The sequence below is a fragment of the Ambystoma mexicanum genome, chromosome 1q, assembly GCF_040938575.1.
Source record: "Ambystoma mexicanum isolate Mex_15411 chromosome 1q, UKY_AmexF1_1, whole genome shotgun sequence".
NCBI lineage: Eukaryota > Metazoa > Chordata > Amphibia > Caudata > Ambystomatidae > Ambystoma > Ambystoma mexicanum.
Genome location: NC_090922.1, coordinates 240925950 through 240940032, shown reverse-complemented (window position 1 = coordinate 240940032; position 14083 = coordinate 240925950). Strand labels below are relative to the sequence as shown.

General features: G+C 47.6%; 1 protein-coding gene across 1 annotated transcript in view; it reads left to right on the top strand.

Moving 5' to 3' along the window:
* Positions 1–14083, top strand: part of TNNT1 (troponin T1, slow skeletal type) — a 137771-nt gene that overhangs the window by 15966 nt on the left and 107722 nt on the right. The window contains exon 5 of the mRNA XM_069642597.1: positions 8752–8778. Coding sequence (XP_069498698.1) covers positions 8752–8778 — 27 coding nt within the window. The remainder of the gene's footprint in view (positions 1–8751; positions 8779–14083) is intronic.

Genomic DNA, 14083 nt, shown 5'->3' with positions numbered 1-14083 from the left:
GAACGCTTTGTGTAGAACATTCAAACGACAATTATTCACGCATTGTTGATCTAGTTAGATGGAACTGTCAAGATCCATACCTCGGGCTCCTCATAGACTTCCATTGATGATATTATTGAAGATGATGCTTCAGTAACTCCCTGAAACACAGTAATTGCATTAGTATGGTTTTCTATTTTGTTAAAAAGAACATAAACTTTGTGCAGGCGTCAACGGCTCATCTAAATAGACCTGCACAAATGATCAGTTGTCTAAAATATATAATGGATATGTAAATATGATTCGATTTGCTCGATCGTTGGAAGTGTCACCACCCAGAGATCTGCATCAACTACTAGGGGTGATGTTCTTGTAGAAGAAGCTCCGTCATCTCCCTGAAACATAGTACTTGCGTTAATAAAGAAGGAAGTATAGCGGATGTAATCACGTCATATGATTTCGCTTGATCGAACTGTCAGTATCCATACCTCGAAATGCATAAGAACATCAAGGGATGATGTAACTGCGGTGCACACTTTTGCAAGCTGTTGCGCCGACCCGTAACTGCATGCTCCCCCTTCTTCTTGGACTAATGCTCCATCGACTCCCTGAAACATAGGACTTTCATCAGTAATGAACACAATATTGAAAAAAGAAGACACATAGGAGGGCGACGACAGAAGGACATATCAATGGCTAAAAACGAAAGAAACATTGTGTGTAACAATCACGCTACAAGAATGCAAGATCTGATGATCTCCATCGATGGAACTGTCCGGAAACGTACCTCGAGCATCTGAGTGACATCAACGGTTGTCGTCAATACGTTGGACTCCTCAGCATCTCCCTGAAAGACAGTACTTGCATTATTTTGGATAACAATAATTATAACTGAAAACAAAGACTAGAGGACGAGTACAAGGGTGTACCATTAGGTAAAATAATTCCACGATAAATTAAAACTATTGATTTACATGCCTAAAACAAGTCAGTGGCAGAATAGCCAAGTAAGATTACCCGATAGGCGCTTGAAGTGGCTGATGACTGCAATAACGACACGGATGGAGAATCTTCCGCCTTCATATTGAGTGGATACATAAATGGGGAAATTATTGTTAGCTAATGCTACACACTACCGCAAGGCCGAGAGATAAATACGTAAACTTGACTCACCAGTGGAGGGATGTGGACGAATAGAGTGGGAATAGCGGTTGAGAGCAATTTTCGCCTCGCTCGCGGTGTGTTCTTCTTTATTAGCAATGATGTGGAGTACATGTCTGAGCTAAAGTGCCTGCTGCAGATGCGGTATCGATCACCCCTCTTGTCCGCAAAGACTTCTAGGACTCTACTTTCAAGCTCAGACGGTGGATATCCGCAATATCGGACCCATTCTCTTATCTGATCTATTGTCTTAGGGAAAACATGCATTATAGTACCTTCAGATTTATTATGGGTCTTCGAAGGGCAACCGCCAATGGAACAGGCAGGCATTGTGGAAAGTTCTGAAAAGTAAAGATCAACAATTCTCTATGAATACCAATGTGTTAAAAAATTAAATGACACATAAAAGGTTCAATGCAAGGTTCGTTTTGGTTCTTGGAACTATACACGTTATTCACATGCGGATAAGTATTTGAATAACTTTAAAAAAATAGAAAAATAATTTGACTAAACTCAGAACATGTGACTAGTTCCTTGCATGTACTGTCTTGAACGAAAAGAAATTGGACGCAAAATGATTATGGTACATGGCCTTACCTTGACGAACAAACAGTTAGATGCAGGGATCAGAGTAGTTTCTTGTCGTAGAACAGGGAGCAGTTCACAGGTTGCAAACTGACGAGTTTCCTCGAAGTGGTCACGGAAGTTCACAGAGACGAAGAGCAGATAACCAGCACCTTCACGGGTTGACTAGCAAAGCGCAAAGAAGTTCTCATTAGAAATATGAAGTGGGTTATAAAGAATTCGAAACAGGGGTGTGTTTGTGAATGAATGACGTGTATATGTCGTGGCATTATGCGGTTTGCAGGGGGCCGTCCAGCGTGAGGGGGGATGCTTGGCAGGAGACACGGGGTCTGGAGGTAGACATGGGAACAACAACCCATGCTCTATAGACCACTTTGAAGTGTACATGGTCTTTGGCACCTCTTGGCCTTTATCGCTCCCTGACAGCTCCACTTGCCAGCACAAGTACCCCGGTGCGAACTGCCTTTGATAGGGCGGGGGGTGGATTGGGGCGGTGGTCGTGCAGACAAGACACAGGAAGACTCGTGAATGGAGACACACTTATGTGGATTGCAGGGGGGCGTCCAGCGTGAGGGGGGATGCTTGGCAGGAGACACGGGGTCTGGAGGTAGACATGGGAACAACAACCCATGCTCTATAGACCACTTTGAAGTGTACATGGTCTTTGGCACCTCTTGGCCTTTATCGCTCCCTGGCAGCTCCACTTGCCAGCACAAGTACCCCGGTGCGAACTGCCTTTGATAGGGCGGGGGGTGGATTGGGGCGGTGGTCGTGCAGACAAGACACAGGAAGACTCGTGAATGGAGACACACTTATGTGGATTGCAGGGGGCCGTCCAGCGTGAGGGGGGATGCTTGGCAGGAGACACGGGGTCTGGAGGTAGACATGGGAACAACAACCCATGCTCTATAGACCACTTTGAAGTGTACATGGTCTTTGGCACCTCTTGGCCTTTATCGCTCCCTGACAGCTCCACTTGCCAGCACAAGTACCCCGGTGCGAACTGCCTTTGATAGGGCGGGGGGTGGATTGGGGCGGTGGTCGTGCAGACAAGACACAGGAAGACTTGTGAATGGAGACACACTTATGTGGATTGCAGGGGGGCGTCCAGCGTGAGGGGGGATGCTTGGCAGGAGACACGGGGTCTGGAGGTAGACATGGGAACAACAACCCATGCTCTATAGACCACTTTGAAGTGTACATGGTCTTTGGCACCTCTTGGCCTTTATCGCTCCCTGACAGCTCCACTTGCCAGCACAAGTACCCCGGTGCGAACTGCCTTTGATAGGGCGGGGGGTGGATTGGGGCGGTGGTCGTGCAGACAAGACACAGGAAGACTCGTGAATGGAGACACACTTATGTGGATTGCAGGGGGCCGTCCAGCGTGAGGGGGGATGCTTGGCAGGAGACACGGGGTCTGGAGGTAGACATGGGAACAACAACCCATGCTCTATAGACCACTTTGAAGTGTACATGGTCTTTGGCACCTCTTGGCCTTTATCACTCCCTGACAGCTCCACTTGCCAGCGAAAGTACCCCGGTGCGAACTGCCTTTCATAGGGCGGGGGGGTGGATTGGGGCGGTGGTCGTGCAGACAAGACTCGTTTGCCGCAGGGCCTCACCAAGGAGAGGCCATCTAACTGCATGTAAGAGGCAGGCTGCAGGATCTAGTACATGGAAGGCAGGGGGGTGAGTTTATAAATACCTCACCCTCCCAGGAGAATATATGGTTGCAGTTCACCCTGGAGACCCTGGATGCCTAGGCAGTTAGTCAGCAGCAGGCTGGCCTGTGGTGGCAAGCGGCACGGGTCAGAGGGGGTCATCTCTGTACCCGGTGCCCAAAAGGATGATTTATTATGATCAACCATATTGATTATTTACCTATAACCATGTTTTGTATCAATAAAATCCAACGGCCTTTTATTGCCAACGCTTGAACAAAGTGGTGTGGTAAGTATTTTTGGGGGAGGAGGCAAGGCCGGGAGGCTTGATGCCAACCCGCAAAATAACATATGTATGTCTGCTGCATATGGGTTCAACGGTTATGTGGATTGAAGGTGGGCGGCCAGCGTGAGGGAGGATGCTGGCCGGAGACATGTGGTGTGACAAGACAAGGCACAGGAAGACTATTCAATGGAGACACACTAGATTCATTTAAAAAATCAAAACAACCATTGTTAAAATATATGTTGGGTTTTATTTTAGATCTTAATTTCAATTGAACATAAATAATAAACATTACACATTGTAAAGTTCCGGTTGCAGCACATCCAGGGAAAATCTGCGGTATTGTCCACTGTCGCTGGGGAAATGTTGTCTAATGGCAAGTACCGCACAGGCAGGTATTACTCTCCGAACGTGGTGTCCGAGCCTCCCGTGAAGCCACCAAGTGAAGCAACGATAGGCCACCAGCCTGTACCACCTGTGAAAATGAAAGATGCAAACTGTATTAAAATGACAAAACTTTCTTATCACTGTCGATTCAGGTAAAAAATGTCATTCTGCTTTGAAAAAAATTCTATCTAGAAAATGCACAATATGGAACGAATTTACATGCATTCGAATGATATGTAGATGTAATTTTATATGTGGGAGACGACCATGAAATAGTAGTGGCATCACTGACATCACAACCAGAGTATACTTACTCGTTACTCGGATTACGCGGACGAACAGTGCCGCGAAGTTCGTGCATAAGCACCATCATCATCCTCAACACGGTCCGTGAGAGGCAGGCTTCCCTGAACTCTGGCAGCTCGGTGATGCATTGCGGACTTGGCTCGCCTTCCGAAATGTAGGCCAAGCACCTGGAATTTTCACGGCAGCAGCAGTTCTCCTCCTCAGTTGGCATTAGCTCGCACCGATTGCACGTGCACCAGGTGGAGACGCCGTCCATGCGACATGGTCCAGGCTCTTCATCCGTTGACTGGTCCTCCCAACTGCCGTCCGAATCCCCATCGTTTTCGCGTGCTTGCCTTTCCAGTAGTTCTTCCTCGGTGTACTCGGGCTCGTACATATACGGCATTATTGTAGCCATTGTGTGGTAAAGAAAGTAAAATAATTTACAGAGATGGTACAGGTGTTCACAAGGCCTAGAAGCGGCGAAGGTAGCTGACCAGAGCACAGAAACGAGTCACAGAATACTCAAAGTAACACAGAGAGAGTAATGGAATCGAAAATCTGCTGCTGTGTGTTGTGAAACGGTGTGTTTATACTTATTGAGGAAAGAGGCGTCCTGCCATTTCCATGGCGACACTTCATTAGCTGAGGCGCAGCGATTGTTGACACGAAACGTGCTTTGGCGTTGGGAAATGGGCGGTACGCGTCTGCTGATGTCAGGCTCAGGGGCGGGGGATTTGATTTAGTGCCGCAAAAGCAGGTGAGCCAGGTCGATGGGGGGAAATGATAGGATTATCAGAAAATGGCGGCTGATTTCGAGTGCGTTAATGGACGAAAAGTCGGGTAAGGTCCATAGGAAAGTTTTCTACGATCTACCGATTTATGCTTAAAAACACATGGCCGAACCGTAGGGACAATAAAAAAAAAGTCCCGGAACTATCCTTTAATGACTTGGCTGGTGGCCATCTTAGTGCCGTGGAGTGCTCTGAATCCATGATTGTCAGGTCATGTTTGTTAATCCTGTCCCACAGTTATATGCCAGCAGCTATCCCGATGACTGGCAACATTATCCTTACTTTCTCTTGCTTTCTATTCAATTCATGAGCACCCTAACACCTTATAGAATCCTAAACCTATAATGAGCGCTATCCAAATCACTCGCAATAGTAGCCTCAGCCCATTCATTCTGTCACTTATCTCCAGCATGCATCTGAATATGTTTATAATACTTATACATCCCGTAAGGAACCTCAGCCTCGGCTTTTCGTCAACTGCCAAAGGTAGGGCAGCTGCCTCCTCGTTCCAATGTCATTATGTTATGTCGGTTACTTTTGTTACGTGCACACCAGAAACTGAAGGGCAATGATAGGGCAGAAGAATCAGGAGCGAGAGACAAGGGATACCGTCAAAATAAAAGATGTAAAAGAGAACCGTGTAAGGAGATAAACACAAATAAGGAACAATTGATAGTACTGCAGGCCCACAGGCGAATTGTGGCTCTGGTCCCCTCGCCACCATCTGTCTCAGCCACCCTTCAAGCAAAACACCCTTTGCAGACAGCTTCCATTCCCTGACTCTATCCCTACAAAGAGCAAGCATCTGGGGATGACAGGGGGTGAGAATGCTGAAATCACTGCCTTCGTGTCCCTAATACCTGTGGCTTTGGGGAGAAGTGACACTTAAATGTTCGAAATTGAGCCTTGCCTGGGGATCTGACCAAACCGTCAATTTTCTCCAGGATAACAGGGACAGTCTGCAAGCCATGGACTGCCTTGTGGTGCCTTGCTCAGGTGCTGTGCCCGCCCATTTAGCACCTAGGCCTGCTGGGGCTGAGTCTGGTAGGGCCAAGACAGACATGTGGAAGAGATGTGCATGGTATTCATGCGTCTGTTGGGGCCATGGCATAACTACCGGTCAATGTGCCCCAGAATGTGTCCCAACTCTTGCTGACAAGGTCCCACCCTATTCCCGCTCTCCAAAGTGCGGCACAAGCAGAGGTCTGGCAAATCAAGAGGACCCAGGTCAAAAGCCCATAACGTGCAATTGGAGAGGGAGCAAAAGAGAGAAAGTATATTTTCAGGATAAAAGCTTTCTGACTAGAAGCAACAAAGTACACCCCAGGCACCACTCTCACACGCCAGGCAACAGGACAAAGAGCCGTGTCCCATTCCTTGTCATTTCACATTGCGCCAAACACACCTGACTTGTGTTTATCTATCTATTGATTTATGATGGACGCGCACAATGAAGCGCGATGGCTTAAGGGCAACGTGAAGAAGGATCGAGGTTAGTTACGTTGTAGAGGAGATGAGCATCAGGGGTGGATCATGATGGGTGAAGATCAAATGCTTGACAGGAGGGGACCATTTTAAGGCCTTTAAGGAATTTGCCAAAGACATCTTTAAGGGGCAGAACGTTCCGAATGGCTGAACCTTGGGTGCGCATCGTTTTGCCACCAAAACGCTTCCATCACACTAGACACATTTACAATTGGTTTTGGATGGCCATGCTCAGCCTCGGAGAACTTTGCAGACTAGGCAGCTGGTTTTGAAGGTTGTCCTCTTCTTGATGGGCAACCAATGGAGTGTCTCCAACGTTGATGTGCTGCGGTCAGAATCTTCAGTTGACTTCTGAGCCTGTCGGAAAAACCTCTATGCCAGAAGGAGCACATCCAGACCCTCACACAAAGAGAGAAAGAGGGAGCATGAGAGAGGGTGGTGGGATTTTGAAGCGAGAGAGGTGATATAATATTGAACCAGCCTGTAGATATGCTGTAGATAGGTCCATTATCATGGTGAGTTGAGAGCCGGACAATGTGCAACGATGGCGCATGAAGTTAGGGTTCGGATGAAGAAGTGGACGTTTCTTGTATGATGGTGGGCTTTGGGGGAAAATGATAATATAATAGTATTTTCTGTCTCTATGTTCCTGTTTGTCCATATCTTTCCATTTGACTGCCTGTGTCTGTTTTGCTGCCTTTCACTCTGTCTTCAACCAACTTGGTACCAAAAAACTTATGGGAATTGCACTACATTATATTAGTGTCAGCTATATATAAATGCAAAGCACACATTCACCAAGATGCAATAGAATGCGCCAATAAACTTTAACACACGCCAATGGGATTTTGTGGAAAGGTCTATCAACATGCGGTATGCCAACCCATCTTATCTGTGTCTAAGCTGAATCTGCCCCCCTGCTGGGTCACAAGTGAAGATGGCCCCATAACCCTTGCCTAGTGGAAAGACCTGCACTATGATTGTGCAGCACTAGCTGGGTTTCTGCCAGACCTGCTGGCGACAGGTAGTACCTGCACAGAATCCTATCTATTGGGGTGTGGTGGGCAGGGCGATTTGGGACCGTGTATCCCTGCTAGGCACTGGCTGGCCTAAAGAATAATCACTGCAATGCCCGGTAGGCTATAGCCTGGGACATTTCAGCAGGAAAACCACAAATTGATGGATAGAAATGTCTGAGTGACCACTTGGTTCCTCCCCTTCCATTATATTTAAGAGTGTCTTTGCCACTTCAGAAAGTGACCAACCTGGGGCAAATCATCCTCCACCGGACCCCTCGAAGGGAGCAACCCAGAGCTACTGGGTCATATCCCCCTTGCACGGGAACATGAGCAGCCCCAGAGATGGTACAACATCGCTCAGCCTGACACAGACAAAGCCTACCTGACTGTGACCGACTCTGCAGCATTACCTGGCATGTGTCCGTCTCAATCAGAGCTCTCTTGGTCTTTGTGTTAGGCACTCTCCCGATTCCCCTATAGGAGAGTCGCTCTATTACTAACCCTCTGGTCCATGGATTGATTTGCTTCGACAGACTTTAATCATATCCCCGGGCCCTCCAGATGTGGTCCGCTGCTCCTCAGTACGACCAGTGCAGTATTTGGTTCCAGGTTAAAATTCCAGTTGACCAGTTCCACATGGTTCCCCTGGATAAGTAGAGATATATTTTTGATCTTGAACCATATACAAAAAAGTTTATTCTGATGGGTGAATAAAAAATACCAACTGAAAGCAACAACCAGACACCAATAACCTGTTCTGCATAGCAGTTAATTATGAACCCAAACACCCAAATGCCAGCTACTGGGTCCAGTCAAACCATTTGTAATGTGTCTCCTGGAATTTCCACCAGGGATGCAATGCATTGCTGGAAACACATTCCCTGGGTATTTGTTATTAGCATGGCCTACATTCTACATAATGCAGCAAGAAACTCACTTCCTGTTCCCAACCCACCACCTGCCGAAGCCCTGCGTGTGTTCAGCAGCCAGTGCATGCCGCGCTCCGCCTACCTGCCTCTGTATCTGCTTGTTCTGCACTCACGCGCTCTCGCTCTCTCTCTCTCATGTTTGACTGTAACCTTGTCCCGCTGATGCTGCCGCTAACAAAGAGGAGCCAGAGGAGCAGGCGGAAGAAGGTAAAGAAAAAATTCCCAAAAGACACCAAGCTCCTCTTGGAAAGAGGCTGCGGGGGCCATTTTTTATAGTCATCTGTGATTGGTTGGTCATTGGTTGGTGCATGGGTCGGAAATGAGAGAGACTAGTGGGGTAGGAGAGTTCATCACTACAGAGCGGGGTTGGGCTAGGATGGAACTTTATTATAATACTGGGTGCCGCCAGGGAGGCTCAACATGAGATTGTAAGAATGGAAGCAGGCTAGAGAGGGGTGGGAGAAACCATCACCGTGGGGTTAAGTTGGTATGGACCAGAAATGGTGTTGCCTACAATAGTGCATGCTGTTAAGAGGACCCATCAGTAGCCACTTGTATGGTGGGCAGTCTTAAGAGCGCTGTAAGACTCCATCACCCTTGGGTTGCGTTGGTCGGGTCCAAGAAACATATTGGCTAAGATGGTGCATGCTTTAAAGACCGAATAACAGGCCCAGCTGTCGGCCACTGAGTGTTTAAGGTCAAGCAATGTTATGGTCGTCCTACTTGAATGTAACTTGGCCCAAAATTCAGATTTCTACTGAAAAAACAATGATAGAATCTGGGGGTTGTAATTCTTAAAAACACATATAATAACCCATTCTATTCGATATGTCCTGCACACCATTTGCCACCATTCCATGAGGCCCTCTACTTAAAATGGACAGGACTAAATAACCCAGCGGGATGAGGCCCACTCAGGGGGATTCACATTGATGGTTCAGCTCACTGTCCCATATCCCCGGAGAAATACCCATTTGCTTATCAATCTAGTCCCATCCACAAGGGAAGCCCAGCCCCGAGATGCTACCAGTGACCTCAGACACGTGTGTCTCCTTTGTTGGGCATAATAAGTGAGGGGTTGCTGTGGAATGGCGTCTCTCTAGGTGCAGATAATAAGGGGTACATATCTCACGCTCCTTTTCTACCCTAGGATAAAACCTAAACATTTCACAATTGGGCAAACCTGTAAGACTCCCTCTACTGAAAACTAACAAACAAATGACCGGCTTTAGGGGATGCTTTCCCTCAGAAAGGTTGACCATAATGCTTTAGTTCACCGTGCTTTACCAGATGAAAAATATGCATTTGCGTATCAATCTGGCCTTTCCCAGAAGTGCAGCCCAGCACAGAAATGGCAGACAATGTTCATCTGAATGCAAGTTTCAACAGCAATCCCAGACACATATTCTGTCTTGCTGGGCATCCTCAGTGAGGTGGGGCTGTGATGCTGTGTCGCTTCAAGCACAGAGAGCTTGCGGTCCACGCCTGAATTACCCTCGCCTGGTGAGGATGAAACACCAACCATTGCAAATTTACCAAAATGGTGAGAGCCCATCTACTGAGAATGAACAAGGCCAAACAGTTGTTGTAAGAAGGTAGAAAGGACAAGTTGGAAGTGAAAGGAGAAAATGGGCTTAGGGAGAGAAATACAATAGAAAGAGATGGGGGAGGGGACATTAAGAGGAAATGGGATATAGTAGAATTCATAAATGAAAGTTTTTTTTTTCAAGGTTTATCAAAAGTGGATAGGGATGAGGGTGCCCGCAGGCTATTCTTGCCCAAGGCCGACAATTAGACGAGGATGTTTCTGGCAATACATCTACTTCACTTTTGGAGGTTGAATATCTGCAGTCTTTTTTTTAAGGAAGACGAATTTCAGACAAGCCACCAAAAGACCTAACATTGCAATATATGCATCATCTCACACTTGCACTTTGGGACACTTGGAGGGCTGTCAGAGTTATCCTGGGCACTTGGGCCATGGAGGTGGAGGCGTGCGGCCTCATCTTGCACATGCAGGTTTGGGACACTTGGAGGGCATTCAGAGTTATCCTGGGCACTTGGATGATGAAAGTGCAGGTGTCCAGAATCATCTTGCACTTCCATGTGTGGGACACTTGGAGGGCATTCAGAGTTATCCTGGGCACTTGGATGATGAAAGTGCAGGTGTCCAGAATCATCTTGCACTTCCATGTGTGGGACACTTGGAGGGAATTCAGAGTTATCCTGGGCTCTTGGATGATGAATGTGCAGGTGTCCAGAATCAACTTGCACATGCAGGTTTGGGACACTTGGAGGGCATTCAGAGTTATCCTGGGCACTTGGATGATGAAAGTGCAGGTGTCCAGAATCATCTTGCACTTCCATGTGTGGGACACTTGGAGGGCATTCAGAGTTATCCTGGGCACTTGGATGATGAAAGTGCAGGTGTCCAGAATCAACTTGCACTTCCATTGTTGGGACACTTGGAGGGCATTCAGAGTTATCCTGGGCACTTGGGTGATGAAAGTGCAGGTGTCCAGAATCATCTTGCACTTCCAAGTGTGGGACACTTGGAGGGCATTCAGAGTTATCCTGGGCACTTGGGTGATGAAAGTGCAGGTGTCCAGAATCATCTTGCACTTCCAAGTGTGGGACACTTGGAGGGCATTCAGAGTTGTCTTGGGCACTTGGGTGATGAAAGCGCAGGTGTCCAGAATCACCTTGCACTTCCATGTTTGGGATACTTGGAGGGCATTCAGAGTAATCTAGTGCACTTGGATGTGCAGGGTAGGATTGATCGGGTTCATCTGGTGGTGGTACATGTAAAGGGCCCTTTTTCCACGGCACGTCCAGAGTTTTCAGAATTATCAATGGGGCTGGAGGTGGTCAAAGAAAAAATAACAAAGCACTTGAAATGTGTTCTGGATTATCCGGGGCACTTTAAGCACGAAAGATCCGGGTGCTTGAAAGTTTCTGGGATTATGTACACAAAATGGGTCTGAGCACCTGGATGATACTCATATTTGCACTAGCGGGCCCTTGGTGACACTGCTCTTTTCTGACTCGTGACACAGGTCTGCCTACTAGACACACAGATGTGTTCTGCATAGTAGTTCCTATTTGTTTGAGATTTTATACCTTTCGTGTGTTTTTTTTAATCTTAACTTCAACTCACCTTTTTAACAGCATTTTCACAATATTTGGTTGCTTTCCTTGTTGTATCTCCTGCCCTGTCCCCGAACTCCCTGCTTTCTGGAAACTGCACAGTCCGAGCAGTGCACCTTCCTTTTATTCCTGCTTTTATGGAAGGACTAAGTGGTGGGTAGTGGCACCGGGGGCCAGCGCAGAATATCAGCTTTGATCATATTTTTCCTTCCTTTAACGTCTTGACCATGTTTCTCTCCTCTTCTGACCTGCATTTCTGCTTTCCAGGGTGTGCCCTCTCTATGTGAGCTGGGAATTTCTTGCAGCTTTCTTGTTTCTTAGCTGACTCTCTTGCTGTGGTCGGAGACATATCTACTTCCTTATTTTTCACCTGTATTTATTCTCTTCTATGGTGGTCTTTTGCCTGGTGCTTGACTCTTTCAGGTGGCCATACTCCCACTTTCCAGTACGCACACATTTAGGGTCCCCTGCCTGGAGGGTGCACCACCCGGAATAGAACCCCAACTCTTTCTGTGAGAAACCAGAGGCCGAAGGGCAGAACATTTCTGGTTTTAGGGGTGGGCGGACGGGGAAGTGGAGACACAACACTAACTTGAGTTTCTTTGTCATTGCTCCTGTCTCAATGCCTTTCTGCTTCGATTCTGATGGAACGCCACGACAGCCCACCAAGGTGAGTCAGTGTACTGGGGTATCGGGGTCTGTTTTCCAGACAGGCATTCCTTTGTCCCAAGGATAATCAATGGAATTGGCCTTCCAAAGCACCGAGTGGCCACGGTTTGCACAGATAGGCACAATCAAGGATAGAGATAGTGGACTGTGGGCCTCATTACACGGACGGCGGTAAGGGTTAACGGTCACCGTTAATGGTACCGGTGACCGTTAACCCTTACCGCCTTACTACGAGGTCCCTTTGCGGGTTGGAGACTTTAACGCCTGCTTTTTGCAGGCGTTAAAAACCAACCCGCAAAGGGACCAGGGAGCTAATTACGGTACCGCAATTTGCGGTGCTGTAATTAGCACCTTCCCCATTATGCCCTATGGGGCAAAAATGGGAATGGGGAAGGGCAATGGGGGAAGGGGGAATTACCGCCCCACCAACCTTGGAATAGGGCGGTAATTCCCCTTTCCTTCAAGGCGGTGCAGGTATTTTACCGGCATAGACCAAGGTGCTTATAGCACCTTGTTCCACCGCCGTCCGTGTAATGAAGCCCATGTGTTGTATGTCGCAGAGGGGGTGCACACCTAGTGATTCTCCCTCAATGCACCCTTTGCGAAGGCTGTGGGGGAGTGCCCTGTAAGGGCTGTGGTGGAACCTTTTGTCCCGGGGTTGTTATAATTATAATTATTCTTTTATAAGATGCTTAATACCGGGGAACCAGTTTCTAAGCCGAGCCTGGGATTCATACCTGTGTCGGTATGCATTGTCTTGCTTCCAAGACAAACGCATTGCCCCCAAGATATCCTCCCAGCTGAGTACAGCAGCGTTCCAGGGTGGTCCCCGACCAGGCCAGGCCTCCCACTCTTGACCAGTTGGAGGGTTGAATATCACACTAGTGTGCCCCCCTTATTAGTAGATCGCCAACCAAGACCCAGAGGCAAGTATTATGGCTTTTCTCCTTTAATGCATGCCCATCAGCTCAGCAGTGCATTATGACATCATACAGGTGTCAGAACATGGAAGCAAGCACCATGGAGCAGCTCCCTGGTCACAGCTCCTTTGGTAGCTGGGCGTCAGCCATGCAGGACGCACTCTGCTTGTGTGAATCCCTTTTGCACCAGGTCACCAGTCACTTTTGAGGTCGGTCTTAATTGTTTCCTCACTTTTGGAAAATACATTGACATTAACCCCTTATTGGTGTTGATGGATTTCTTTCCCTGCCATCTCAGCGGCTAATGCCATAGGTTTCCCTTTCCTGCTGGTCCTCATTGTGCAGTAGAGATCATTTGACTGTACGATATGAAAAGGGGGGGGAGTGGTTGGTGATTGGATATTAAGTACATTATGTATTGACGTTATACAAAAAGTGAAGACGGTTTTGTGTTTTGATCTCTCAAGATCTTTTACTTTTCAAAAAAGAAACAAGGGGCAGGTTAAAAGACGATGTGAACAATTTAGTATAGGAGGAGACAGGTGGTGCCCAATAACATACCCACCCAATGTGCCACTTGGGGGCACCTTCCTTTACAGATTTCAACAACGCCAATGCCACTGCGCTGAGCCTCAACTTGGCTAAAACGTATATCACTGGGTGCAGGCAAGGAATAACCAGGGCGGCAGAGCTGTGCCCTGTCCAACTCTATGCTGTTGGAAGCCTGATCGGCCCCAGAGCAAAGGACAGGGGAGCTTGAGGGATCCGGTAAAAAT